This window comes from Meles meles, chromosome 15, assembly GCF_922984935.1.
Source record: "Meles meles chromosome 15, mMelMel3.1 paternal haplotype, whole genome shotgun sequence".
NCBI classification, from domain to species: Eukaryota; Metazoa; Chordata; class Mammalia; order Carnivora; family Mustelidae; genus Meles; species Meles meles.
In genome coordinates, this window is record NC_060080.1 from 31,869,633 (window position 1) to 31,883,405 (window position 13,773).

The 13,773-nt window shown below is 38.3% G+C and overlaps 1 protein-coding gene across 11 annotated transcripts in view; it reads right to left on the minus strand.

Moving 5' to 3' along the window:
• Positions 1-13,773, minus strand: part of MAP4K3 (mitogen-activated protein kinase kinase kinase kinase 3) — a 192,214-nt gene that overhangs the window by 126,528 nt on the left and 51,913 nt on the right. For all 11 annotated transcript variants that reach the window (XR_006815104.1, XM_045979494.1, XM_045979492.1 and 8 more), the window contains exon 2: positions 1,099-1,156. Coding sequence is in view for 10 of the 11 variants with exons in the window: in XM_045979494.1 (XP_045835450.1) it covers positions 1,099-1,156 (58 nt within the window). In the remaining variant the exon portion in view is untranslated. The remainder of the gene's footprint in view (positions 1-1,098; positions 1,157-13,773) is intronic.

Consider the following 13,773-nt stretch of genomic DNA (forward strand, 5'->3'; position numbering starts at 1 on the left):
GTCCACAAAGCCTAAAATATTTTATTGTCTGGACTTTTCAGAAAAAATTGCCCACCTTTAAAAACAAACACAAAAACAAACTATGCAATGGGTTTCTGCTCACACCAAGGATAAAACCTGTTTTACCAAATCCGTGTATCATCAGTTTGGAGTGGAGGAAGCCATCAGAAAGGCACTACCACCACTGTGGAACTCAGTCTAGGCACTAGCACAACAACTTGCTTATGGCAGAAAAGAGAGAAAGAGAGAAAGGACTTTTAAGAGAGAGTAAACAAGACTATGGTGGTTACTCAGAAAGACATGAGTTTTGCAAGGGGTGGGGGAGTCCAGAGAGAAAATAAAGGTCATGGGGCGCCTGGGTGGCTCAGTCAGTTAAGCATCTGTCTTTGGCTCAGGTCATGATCCCAGGGTGCTGGGATTGAGCCCCATGTCGGACTCCCTACTCAGCGGGAAGCCTGCTTCTCTCTCTCTCCCACTCCCCCGCTTGTGTTCTCTCTCTCGCTGTGTGTCTCTCTCTGTCAAATAAATAAATAAAATCCTTAAAAAAAAAAAAAAAGAAAGAAAATATAGGTGAATCAAGGGAAAAAAGAGTCATCCTACAAGCTCTACAATAAGCTGCTTAAGTTGGAAGGTAACTACAATACCGTATTAATGAACCATAAAATGTGAAGGCTAGGTCCACTGAGAAAACTGAGGCTCAGAGAAGTTACGCCCAGGTTCACAGAGCAAGAATGTGGGACACACAAAGCACTGGGCTCCAAGCACCCCAATCTCAGTTCAACTCTCTCCCCTGCATCACACTGCCCTCACCACAGGACAGGGTTAATCTGGAAAAACAACCCTAGTGACTGGTGACAAGTTAGTGCAATTGAGTTCAGAAGGAATAAAGACTTTTCACAAGGTCGCCTCCCTCCCCCAGTTAAGAGTTATTTCTCAAGGAAGAACTGGGCCATGTGTCTATAGGTCTTGAAGAGGAGGAGGAAAGAGTAAACCCCAGTCTATTTTCCAGAAGATGTTAAGAACAATCAGAGAATGCTGACCAATTATTTAAAGTTATCCAGTGCTTATGGCAATAAGAAACACTAAATTTCAATTTACCTGGTTCCAATTTTATTACTTTAATTGCTGCCAATTCACCAGTGTTAACATTCCGTGCCTAAAAGAGAAGAAAAGATAACTGTGAAAAAGAGCTTTCATAAAAAACTTCATGAAATGTAACTTTAGTTTATTGTTTATTTTCAGTTATACAGAAACATTTCTTTAAAGCAAGAATTGCAGATGGGTTTTCTATTACAAAACAGACAGTATATTCTTCACAATGAATGTCAACATTAATTCAACTGTAAATTTTAATAATGGTAATAATAAATTAACACAGAGACTTCTGTACGTGCCAGGCACTGTTCTAAATGTTTTACAGTAATTCATTTCTCCCCACAACAATCTTATGAGGTAGGTATAAATATTATATCCATGTTGCAGGTGAGGAAACTGAAGCACAGAGAAGTTACAAAACTTGCCAAGGCCATAATGCTAGTAAGTGATAGCAACAAGATAGACAGCAACAAGCCGACTTCAGAGTCTGAGCTTTTAAGCATTATACTCTACTGTCATGCATTCAAAGGTGAGGTAAAATTTTGAATTGATTAACTGGTCTTAAACTTTTAAATCTAAAAATCTTAGAATGTGGGGGTGCTTGGGTGTCTCAGTAGGTTAAGTATCTGCCCTCAGTTCAGGTCATGATCCCAGGGTCCTGAGATTGAGACCCGCATCAGGCTCCCTGCTCAGCGGGAGTCTGCTTCCCCCTCTCTCTCCGCCCCTCCCCACTCTCCTGCGTGTGTATGCTCTCTCTCTAACAGATAAATAAAATCTTTAAAAAAAAATCAATTCACAACATTTGATTGCTGGTATTTACAACTGTAATTATATATAAGTAAGCAGAAGCCATCTTTTCAATTTATATGAATATGACAGTAATTGTCAACTTAAAATGTTTTACAGTTGGATCAGAACTTCCCAAATGCTTCAAACCGTTACACCTGTTACATAATATTTAAACTGCCAATTGAAACTTGATTTTCATACCAAGCAATGAAGATCAGTATGTACAATTCCTTAATCCAAAGAAAGATACAGTCCTGTGGGCAGAATTACTCTTAGTCACAATTTTTTTTTTTTAAGTCATCCCTACACCCAACATGGGGCTTGAACTCAAAACCCCAAGATCAAGAGTTGCACACTCCACTGATTGGGCCAGCCAGGTACCCCACAATACTCTTATTAAAGGATTGGTGAAGATCAGTGAATCACCCACAAGAACGGTAACAGCATTAACAGTAGAATCCTTCTAAGAATACCGGAGCATTAAAAACATCAGATAACAATCTAGGAAGGTAGATATGGGACAGAGCCACTGCTGCAATATAAAATTTAACTTTTTAACTCAAAGAAGAAAAAAGGTATTTTTTAAAAAGATTTTATTTATTTATTTGACAGAAAGCAAGAGAGGGAAACACAAGCCAGGGGAGAGGGAGAGGGAGAAGCAGGCTTCCTACTGATCAGGGAACCAAATGCAGGGCTTGATCCCAGGATCCTGGATCATGACCTGAGCGGAAGGCAGAAGCTTAGCAGCTGAGGCTGAGCCAACCAGGCGCCCCCAAGAATAAAGGTATTAAAAGTTCTCCACCATATCAAGTTGCCTGGCTGGCTCTGTCAGAAGGACATGTGACTCTTAAATCTTGGGGTTGTGAGTTCCAGCCCCACAGTGGGTATAGAGATTACTTAAATATTGTTTTAAAAAAGATCTCCCCATACAAATTAAGAAAAAAATGTAAATTAAATTGGCAGGGAAAATTCATTCCTTCTGAAAGAAATTCCCATAACCAATAAATGCTTATCATGGCCAACTTATTACTGGCAATACAAAACAAATTTGAAGAGTTATTTCAAATAAACTTAATTTCCATTAAATGAGATACATATTTCAAGGGCACTTGGGTGGCTCAGTCCTTTAAGTGTCTGCCTTCAGCTGAGGTCAGTGATCCTGGTGTCCTGGGATCGAGCCCTGCATCAGGCTCCCTGCTCAGTGGAGAGCCTGCTTCTCCCTCTGCCTACCCCTCTGCCTACCCCCTGCTTATGCTCCCTCTCTCTTTCACTTGATGTCAAATAAATAAAATCTTTAAACATAAATAAATAAATAAGACGTATTTCAAATATAGTGCCAGATAAGTGTCCATTCCCTTCCCTACGATGAGAAGACACACACACACACACACACACACACACACACACACACACGCACACACACACAATGAAAGAGAAATAAAATCAGAACATCATTCTGGGAGCATTTTGTGAAAAGGGGGACAGAGTGTACCTGTAAAATATTCAGGCATATCACATAAACATGATTCACAAATCTCCCCAAACACTATCACAACTGCTTGCCTCTCCTCACACTTCATACATGAACTTTAAGGTCTAGATGCTCTGTCTTCGAACCCTCATCTTTTTCAGTACTTCTCCAAATAAAATAAGATGCTACTCTCCCCAACTCTTAACTCTCCACTTAAAAATCTTGCCATGGTTTTGTTTTCTGTTTACTGAAAAGAAGTTCAGAGTATGGCTGATTCCACTATAGAAGAGCGGAGGTAATATGAACTCCAAGAAAGCCAGGATGATTTTTTTCTAGCTGAAATTTGGCTCCTAATTGACCACAAGAGGGCACTGCGGACAACACAAGTTACACAAAGTGTCCAAAATGGCTACTATACACAATGTACTATTCTTCTAAAAATAGATTTACTAATAGTTATTAGTACTATTAGTAAATTTATTTTTAGTACTAATTTACTATTAGTACTACACCAGCACATATTTAACAGAAAAACTGTGACAGTAAGAAACTTATTAGTAGCACTTATCAGACTAATGTCATATTTACTACTACAGGCTTGACTTATAATTTTTCAAAATTTAAATCAGTCCAGAATTTTTTTTAGTCCAGAATATTCTTGAAGATAACAAGTTTTTAAACTTACAATTTTGTAGAATGAACAAAAAACCAAAACAACCAAAATAACTACTAATCTTTTTTACCTAGTGAAATATTTTCCATATGTAACTTATTCGACAGAATTAAGGTAATTCATAAAAAGGGAAGAAAAACAATAAAAACCCCAAGCAAGTTGAATTTCTGAGCTTTCCTGCATCAAAATCCTTATGTTTGCTAATGAAGTCTTTTTTTTTTTTTTTTAAGATTTTTATTTATTTATTTGACAGACAGAGATCACAAGTAGGCAGAGAGGCAGGCAGAGAGAGAGGAGGAAGCAGGCTCCTTGCTGAGCAGAGAGCCCGATGCCGGGCTGGATCCCAGGACCCTGAGATCCTGAGACGAAGACAGAGGCTTAACCGACCTGATCCACCCTGCAACTACTATTCTACTATTCTCTTAGCCATCACCTAGAGCAATTTATTAGTAAGAAAATGAGATAAAGATAATGTAAAATATTGCCATGTATAAAATTAAAAAAATTTTTTTAAGATGAGAGTGAGCATGCACAGGTAGCGTAGAAAGCACACAGGGAGAAAAAGTCTTAAGTAGACTCTGCTAGCACACATCCCAACACGGTACTTAATCTCACAACCCTAAGATCAGAACCTCAGCTAAAACCATGAGTGAGACGCTTAACTGACTGTGTCACCAGGTGCCTCTAAAGTTAAAAAATTTTAATTCAGTATCAATAACATAAAATTCTCAGACTTGCTCAGGGCAGAAAACTAAGGATAAACATTCTAAGCATCTAGACCTCTGAGCCTTCTGCCACCTCACTGGTTTGACCATTGTTCTTGACTTGCTCTGAAAATGACACTCGGATCGTGTCATTCTTAAGCTGAAAACTCTTCAGGAATATAAATCATTGCTTTAAAGACAAAATTCAAATTCCTTGTAAGACAATTTAAATTTTTCACTAAATATACAGCACTTTTCATAATAGCTTTTATTGAGATATATAATTCACATACCATAAAATTCACCCTTTCAATGCATACAATTCAGTGGTTTTCGTATATTCACAGTTACGTAACCATCACTACTAACTAACTTTGGGACATTTCATCACCCCAAAAGAAAGCCCAGATCACTCAGCAGTCGCTCCCTATTCCACCCCCTCCCAGTCCCTGAGAACTATTGGTCTGCTTTCTACTTCTATGGATATGACTATTATGGATATTTCATATAAAGAGGATCAAACAAAATGTGGTCCTCTGTGACTGGCTTCTTTCACCCAGCATAACATTTTCAGGTTCATACAGACTGATACACATATATCAGTACTCGACTCCTTTTGTTTCTGAATAATAATCAATTGTATGGAAATACCATATTCTCTTTATCCATTTAACAGCTGAAGGATATTTAGTTTTTTTCCACTTTTTAGCTATTATGAATAATGCATCTATGAACATTGGTGTACACATTTGTTTAAAAAGATTTTATTTGAGGGCGCCTGGGTGGCTCAGTGGGTTAAGCCGCTGCCTTCGGCTCAGGTCATGGTCTCAGGGTCCTGGGATCGAGTCCTGCATCCGGGTCTCTGCTCCGCAGGGAGCCTGCTTCCCCCTCTCTCTCTGTCTGCTGCTCTACTTGTGATCTCTCTCTCTGTGTCAAATAAATAAATTAAATTAAATTAAAGATTTTATTTGAGAGAGAGTGCAAGCATGAGTGGGGTGGGTTGGGGGGGTAGGGGCAGGAAGAGGGAGAAGTGGGCAGCCCGATGCACCATTGTGGGGCTTGATCTCAGGGTCCTGGGATCATGATCTGAGCCAAAGGCAGACACTTCACTGACTGAGCCACCCAGGAGCCCTTAGTGTACACATTTTTATTTTCAATTCTCTTGGGTACAGACAGACCTAAGAGTAGAAACACGAAATCACATGGTAACTCTACGTTTGGCTTTTGAAGAACTGTCAAATTTTTCTCCAAAGTGGCTGCACCGTTTTATATTATCACCACCAATATAGGAGGGTTCCAATTTCTCTGCATCCTTGCCCATGTTTGCTGTTACGGTTTTTATTTTAGCTGCACTAGTGGATGTGAAGTGGTATCTCTCACTGTGGTCTGACCTGCACTTCACTAATGACTAATGATGTTGGGCATCTTTTCATCTGCTCATTGGCCATCTGAATAGTTTCTTTGGAAAAATGTCATATTCACCTCTTTGCTCATTTTTGTGTTATCAATGACTTAGAAGAATTCTTTATAGATCCTGACATGTCTCTTATCAGTTACATGATTTGCAAATATTTAATACCATCCTACGGACTGCCCTCATTTCCTTGATGGTATTCTTTGAAGCACAAAAGTTTTTATTTTAATCAAGTCCAATTGGTCTATTTTGTGTCACTTTGCTCATTGTACTACAGCTAAGAAACCAATGCCTAACCTAAGGTCACAAAGATTTTTGTCCTGTTTTCTTCTAAGCATTCTATAATTTTAGCTCTTTCATTTAGGTCTATGATCCATTTTGAATGAATTTTTATATAGTGTCCAGAGACTCCAATTTCATTCTTTTACATGTGGCTGTCTAGTTGAAAAATATAGCATTTCAACAATAAAACTTTTCACTATCTTGCCCCAGTATGTCTTTCCAGTCACTTCTTAATTTGTACTTTATGCTGCAGCCAAACTAAACAAGTTGCCATTTCCCAAAACTATCCACATGTTTGCTCTTTGGAACATACTGCCCAGACAAACATACCAACTCCTTCCTGGGCCTAACTCCCAGATAATCCTTTAAAGCACAACTCAGATTATCATCACTTCCACAAGCCTTTTCCTCATTGCTACTCTGGTTTAGGCATTGCACATCCACACACTCCCATAGACCCTGGGTAACCTTTCCCAAATGGGAGTGGGCCTGGGTGAGAAAGTCCTGCATATCTAGAACTGGTCTCAGTTTAGAGGGGCTCTTGCAAACCATTATGACTCAAAGCTGTCTAAGAAGTCAGTTTGGTTCAGTCAGCCCTTCAGAAGTCATTCATATTAGAACTCATTTGGGAAAGAATTTTTCCAAGATGATTTCATGCTGACTACTGCATTATCTCGAACTATCAGAAAAGTATTTCTTGAGTGTGAAAGTGGGAGTAAATAACATCATCAAGAAGCAATTATTAAAAGGCAAAAATTGTGCTACCATACAATTTAAAGTGAGTTAGAGACAGTTACCACCAATAAAATAATCTATCAATTATGTACCAAACACACTCATGTACTCAAAGCTTACTACTTAGAAGGGTCTGTGCAACATTAATATGAAGAAAGGTTCAGAAATGAAAGTGAAGATACACAAAGTTTAGTCCCAGCTCTGCCAGTAACTAGCAGTAGGAGCTCAGCAAGTAAGTTCCCTTCTGTCTTCTTCCCAACTCCTTCCTCCCAACTTAAAAACAAGAAAGTGAAAAAAGACTATTTCTAATGTTCCTAATTCTGAAAGTCAGTGTTTATATCAAATCATGTAAGTCTAAATTAACAGATTCCAAATACTAAACCAGCTGGTTAGTTATATAAGAATCATATTAGGAGTTAAAAAACAAAAGAGTAACAAAAAAACACCACCACTCATTTTCAACCAACAGATTTAAGACAGGAACCATATATCTGTATTTAAAGCTAATGATGTGTTTCTGATGTTCCGTCAGGTTTGGGGACCTGGTGTAAGGCACTATGCCATTTGAGGTTTATAAAATATAAACACCAACTTCTAAGTCTGAAAAGAGTGTTACAGGGATGCCTTTATGAAGGAGATTACCATTTAAGCAAATGTTTGCAAGATGGACTGGATTACAACAAGAGCAATGGGAAAGAGAGCAAAGAAAGAAAAGCATGAGCAAAGGCACAGGGACAGAAAACACAGGCTATTTTGAGTGTATGTGATGGGCCAAGCCTCAGGGTGCCTCCCATATAAATACTCCCTTTCAGAGGGAAATGGCTAACCCACAGCCCCTGCTGAAGGAATAGTCTGGATCGCTTTTCCACAGTTACTTGAACTGGGTGTGAGCCTACCACAAGGGCAACTAAACATACAGGAAGACTGATCCAATGACCTCCGTCCCTCATTTGCTCAGGACACTCCTACTTTATGCCTACTGTCCTGTGTGGAATTCTTAACAGTGCCTACTCATTCTCATTCCCAAAATTAAATTTTTATTTAATTTTGATGATAAAGCAGAAAGTCACTCTACCCGTAAACCCTGAGCTGACACGAAAAAGATATAGGCCAGATTCTCTAAAAAAGGGGTCAGCAAACATGTCCATTTTCTTAAATTCCAGTATAGTTAATACACAGTGTTACATCAGTTTCAGGTGTACAACACAGTGACCCGACACTTCTATATATCATTCAGTGCTTTTCACTGATAAGTATACTCTTAATTCCCTTCACCCATCCCCGCCCCACACCTCCCCTCTGGTAATCATCCCTTTGTTTTCTATAGTTAAGAGTCTGGTTTTTTAATTTGAGATAGATGTTTTTTATAAAGTTTTGCTGGAACACAGCCATGTTCATTTGTTTAAGTACAGTTTATGGCTGCTTTCACAATACAATGGCTGAGTAGCTGAGATGGAGACCATATGCAGTACCTGTATTTAGTATGTGGTTCTTTAGAGAAAAAAACTGGCTGACCCCCCACTCTAAAACAGCATTGTCCAAGAGAACTTTCTGCACTGATGGACCTGTTTTATACCTGCACTGTACAACAAAGTAGCCCCGTGCCACATGTAGCTATCTATTAACTGAAATATGGCTAGTACAGCTGAAGAACGGAAGTTTGTATATGCAATAAAATATTTAAATTGGGGAGTTTTCATTTTTTTGAGATATAACTATGCTTAAAATTTATTAGTTTTAGGTGTACAACATAATTTGATATATGTATATACTGCAAAATGATGACCACAATAAGTTTAGGTAACATCTATGACCACACATGCTTAAAAATTCTTTTTCCTTGTGATAAGACCTTTTAAGATCTATTCTCTCAGCATCTTTCAAATATACAATATAGTGTTGTTATAGTTGGAATCACCATGCTGTACATTACAACCCCAGGATTTATTTGCCTATAACTGGAAAAAAATCAACCTTAGGGGCGCCTGGGTGGCTCAGTGGGTTAATGCCTGCCTCTGCCTTCGGCTCAGGTCATGATCCAGGGGTCCTGGGATCGGCCAAGTCAGGCTCTCTGCTCAGCAGGGAGCCTGCTTCCCTTCCTCTCTCTCTGCCTGCCTCTCTGCCTACTTGTGATCTCTGTCTGTCAAATAAATAAATAAAAATATTTTTTAAAAAATCAACTTTAAAAAAATACAGTTCTGGTAGTTTTAACACATGTATAGATTTGGGTAACCACCATCACCAGCCAGAAGCAGAAAAGTTTCATTACTGCAAAAACTCCCTTGGAAGTTACATCCTTGCCTTACCTTAACCCCTGGCAACCACTGACTAGATCTTTGCCACTATAGTTTTGTCTTTTCAAGAAGTTCATATAAATTAAATCATTCATTATATAACTTTTTGAGACTATCTTCTCTCACCAAGTGGCTGCATTTACCACGTTTATTCCTTCTCATGGTTGAATAGTATTCCATTGTATGGATATACCACCATTTATCCACTACCAATAGAAGGACATACTAGCTGCTTTTAATTATTGGCAAATATGAATCAAGTTGCTATGAACATCTGAGTCCAGGTTACAAAAATACCCAGGAGTGAAACTGGGTCTTATGACAGACATATATTTAACTTTGTAAAAAACTATCATTCTTTCTATAGTAGCTGTACCACTGCTCATGTCCAGCAGCAATGTATGACAGTACCAGCTGTTCTGCATCTTTGCCAGTAATTGGTATTGTACTTTCCATTTTGGCCATTCTAACACGTGTATAATAGTATCTCGTAGCATTTTGCATTTCCCTAATGACTAATGATGTCAAACATCTATTCATATGCTCATTTGCTATTGTTTGGTAAAATAGAATAGAAACATAGAAACATTTTTAGAAATATAGAAAAATAGAAAATAGAAAAATAGAAACATTTTTCTATGTTTTAATTGAGATATTTATTTTCTTACTGTTGAGTTTTGAGAGTTCTTTATATATTCCAGATCCAAGTTCTTTATCAATTTGTAATTTGCAAATATACTTTTTCTCCAGCCTATACCTTGTCTTTTCATTCTCTTAATAGTGTCATTCCCAGAGTGTTACGGGCTGAATTGTGTGCACTCATTCATAAAATTCATTTAATGTCCCCAGTACCTTAGAATGTAACTGTATTTGGAGACAGGCCTTTTAAAGAGGTAATTAAGGTTAAATGAAACCAAAAGGGGGGGGGGGGGGCGGCGGCTTCTAATCTAGTAGGGCTAGTGTTCTTATAAGAAAAGGAAGGGATCCACAGATGTGCACACACAGAGAAAAGGCCATGTGAGAACACGGCAAGACAGGAGCCACCTGCAATCCATGGAGAGAGCTTCAGGAGTAACCAACTCTACCAACACCTTGATCTTGAACTTCCAGCCTCCAAAACTGTGAGAAAACAAAATTTCAATTGTTTAGACCAGCCAGTCTGTGGTATTTTGTTATGGCAGTCCTAGCAAACTACTATATAGAGCACAAGTTTATACTTTTGATAAAGTCCAATTTATCAACTGTTTTCGCTTATGTCCAAAACCTTTTTGCTTAATCTCAAGTAAAGATTTTTCTTCTATACTTTCTTCTAAAAAAACAAGTTTTACATTTAGATTTTGATTTAATTTTTGTTTAAGGTAGAGCATTTAGGTTGAGATTTTTGTTTTTTGTTTTTGCCTGAATATGTCCAACTCTTCTAAAACTGTTTTTTTTCCTGCAGTATTTTTTTTCATTTTTATTAACATATAATGTATTATTTGCCCCAGGGGTACATGTCTGTGAATCATCAGGCTTACACATTTCACAGCACTCACCATAGCACATACCCTCCCCAATGCCCATAACCCAACCACCTTTTCCCTACTCCCCTGCCACTTCAGCAACCCTCAGTTTGTTTTGTGAGCTTAATAGTCTCTTATGGTTTGTCTCCCACCCAATCCTATCTTGTTTCATTTTTTCTTCCCTATCCCCCCAAACACTGCCCTGCCTCTCAAATTCCTCACATCAGAGAGATCATATAATTGTCTTTCTCTGATTGACTTATTTCACTCAGCATAATACTCTCTAGTTCCATCCACATTGTTGCAAATGGAAAGATTTCATTTCTTTTGATGACTGCATAGTATTCCATTGTATATCTATACCACATCTTCTTTATTTATTCATCTGTTGATGGACATCTAGGTTCATTCCATAGTTTAGCTATTGTGGACATTGCTGCTATAAACATTTGGGTACATGTGCCCCTTTGGATCCCTCCACTACCCAGTAGTGCGATTGCTGGGTTGTAGGGTAGCTGTATTTTCAACTTTTTGCATGTGTCTGTTGGCCATCTGGATGTATTCTTTGCAGAAATGTCTGTTCATGTCTTCTGCCCATTTCTTGATTAGATTATTTGTTCTTTGGGTGTTGAGTTTGAACTTATAGTTCTTATAGATTTTGGATACTAGCTCTTTATCTGGTATGTCATTTGTGAATATCTTCTCCCATTCTGTCAGTTGTCTTTTGGTTTTGTTGACTGTTTCCTTTGCTGCGCAAAAGATTTTGATCATGATGAAGTCCCAATAGTTCATTTTTGCCCTTGCTTCCCTTGCCCTAAGTGATGTTTCTGGGAAGAAGTTGCTGTGGCTGAGGTTGAAGAGGTTACTGCCTGTGTTCTCCTCAAGGATTTGGATGGATTCCTGTCTCACATTGAGGTCTTTCATCCCCTTTGAATCTATTTTTGTGTATGGTGTAAGGAAATGGTCCAGTTTCATTTTTCTGCATGTGGCTGTCCAATTTCCCCAACACCATTTGTTGAAGAGACTGTCTTTTTTCCAGTGGACATTCTTTCCTGCTTTGTTGAAGATTCGCTGGCCATAGAGTTGAGGGTCTTTTTCTGGGCTCTCTACTCTGTTCCATTGATCTCTGTGTCTGTTTTTGTGCCAGTACCATACTGTCTTGATGATGACAGCTTTGTAATAGAGCTTGAAGTCTGGAAGTGTGATGCCACCAATGTTGGCTTTCTTTTTCAACATTTCTCTGGCTATTCGGGTCTTTTCTGGTTCCTTATAAATTTTAGGATTATTTGTTCCATTTCTTTGAAAAAAAAAATGGATGGTATTGCATTAAGTGTATAGATTGCTTTAGGTAGCATAGACATTTTCACAATATTTGTTCTTCCAATCCATGAGCATGGAATGTTTTTCCATTTCTTTGTGTCTTCCTCAACTTCTTTCATGAGTACTTTACAGTTTTCTGAGTATAGATTCTTTGCCTGTTTGGTTAGGTTTAATCCTAGGTATCTTACGGTTTTGGGAGTGATTCTAAATGGGATCGACTCTTTAATTTCTCTTTCTTCTGTCTTGCTGTTGGTGTACAGAAATGCAACTGATTTCTGTGCATTGATTTTATATCCTGACTCTTTACTGAATTCTTGTATGAGTTCTAGCAGTTTTGGAGTGGAGTCTTTTCGGTTTGCCACATAAAGTATCATATCATCTGCAAAGAGCAAGAGTTTGACTACTTCTTTGCCAATTCGAAGGCCTTTTGTTTCTTTGTGTTGTCTGACTGCTGAGGCTAGGACTTCTAGTACTGTGTTGAACAGCAGTGTGATAATGGACATCCCTGCCATGTGCCTGACCTTAGGTGAAAAGCTCTCATTTTTTTCCCCATTGAGAATGATATTCGCTGTGGGTTTTTCTTAGATGGCTTTGATGATATTGAGGTATGTACCCTCTATCCCTACACTTTGAAGAGTTTTGATCAAGAAAGGATGCTGTACTTTGTCAAATGCTTTTTCAGCATCTGTTGAGAGTATATGGTTCTTGTTCTTTCTTTTATTAGTGTATTGTATCACACTGATTGATTTGCAGATGTTGAACCAACCTTGCAGCCCAGGAATAAATCCCACTTGGTCGTGGTGAATAATCCTTTTAATGTACTGTTGGATTCTATTGGCTAGTATTTTGGTGAGAATTTTTGCACCCCTGTTCATCAAGGACATTGGTCTGTAATTCTCCTTTTTGGTGGGGTCTTTGTCTTGTTTTGGGATCAAGGTAATGCTGGCCTCATAAAATGAGTTTGGAAGTTCTCCTTCCATTTCTATGTTTCTCCTATGTTTCAGGAGAATAGGAATTAATTCTTCTTTAAATGTTTGGTAGAATTATCCTAGGAAGCCGTCTGGCCCTGGGCTCTTGTTTGTTGGGAGATTTTTGCTGACTGCTTCAATCTCCTTACTGGTTATGGGTCTGTTCAGGTTTTCTATTTCTTCCTAGTTCAGTTTTGGTAGTTTATACGTCTCTAGGAATGCATCCGTTTCTTCCAGATTGTCAAATTTGCTGGCATATAGCTGCTCATAATATGTTCTTGTAATTGTTTATATTTCTTTGGTGTTGGCTGTGATCTCTCCTCTTTCATTCATGATTTTTATTAATTTGGGTCCCTTATCTTTTCTTTTTGATAAGTCTGGCCAGGGTTTTATCAATTAATACCATTTCTTGAAAAGACTATCCTTCCTGCATTGAACTGCCTTTCACATCTGTCAACATCAGCTGGCTCTACCTCCGTGGTTCTACTTCTGGATGCTATATGGATCCACTAATCTTATGCCTACC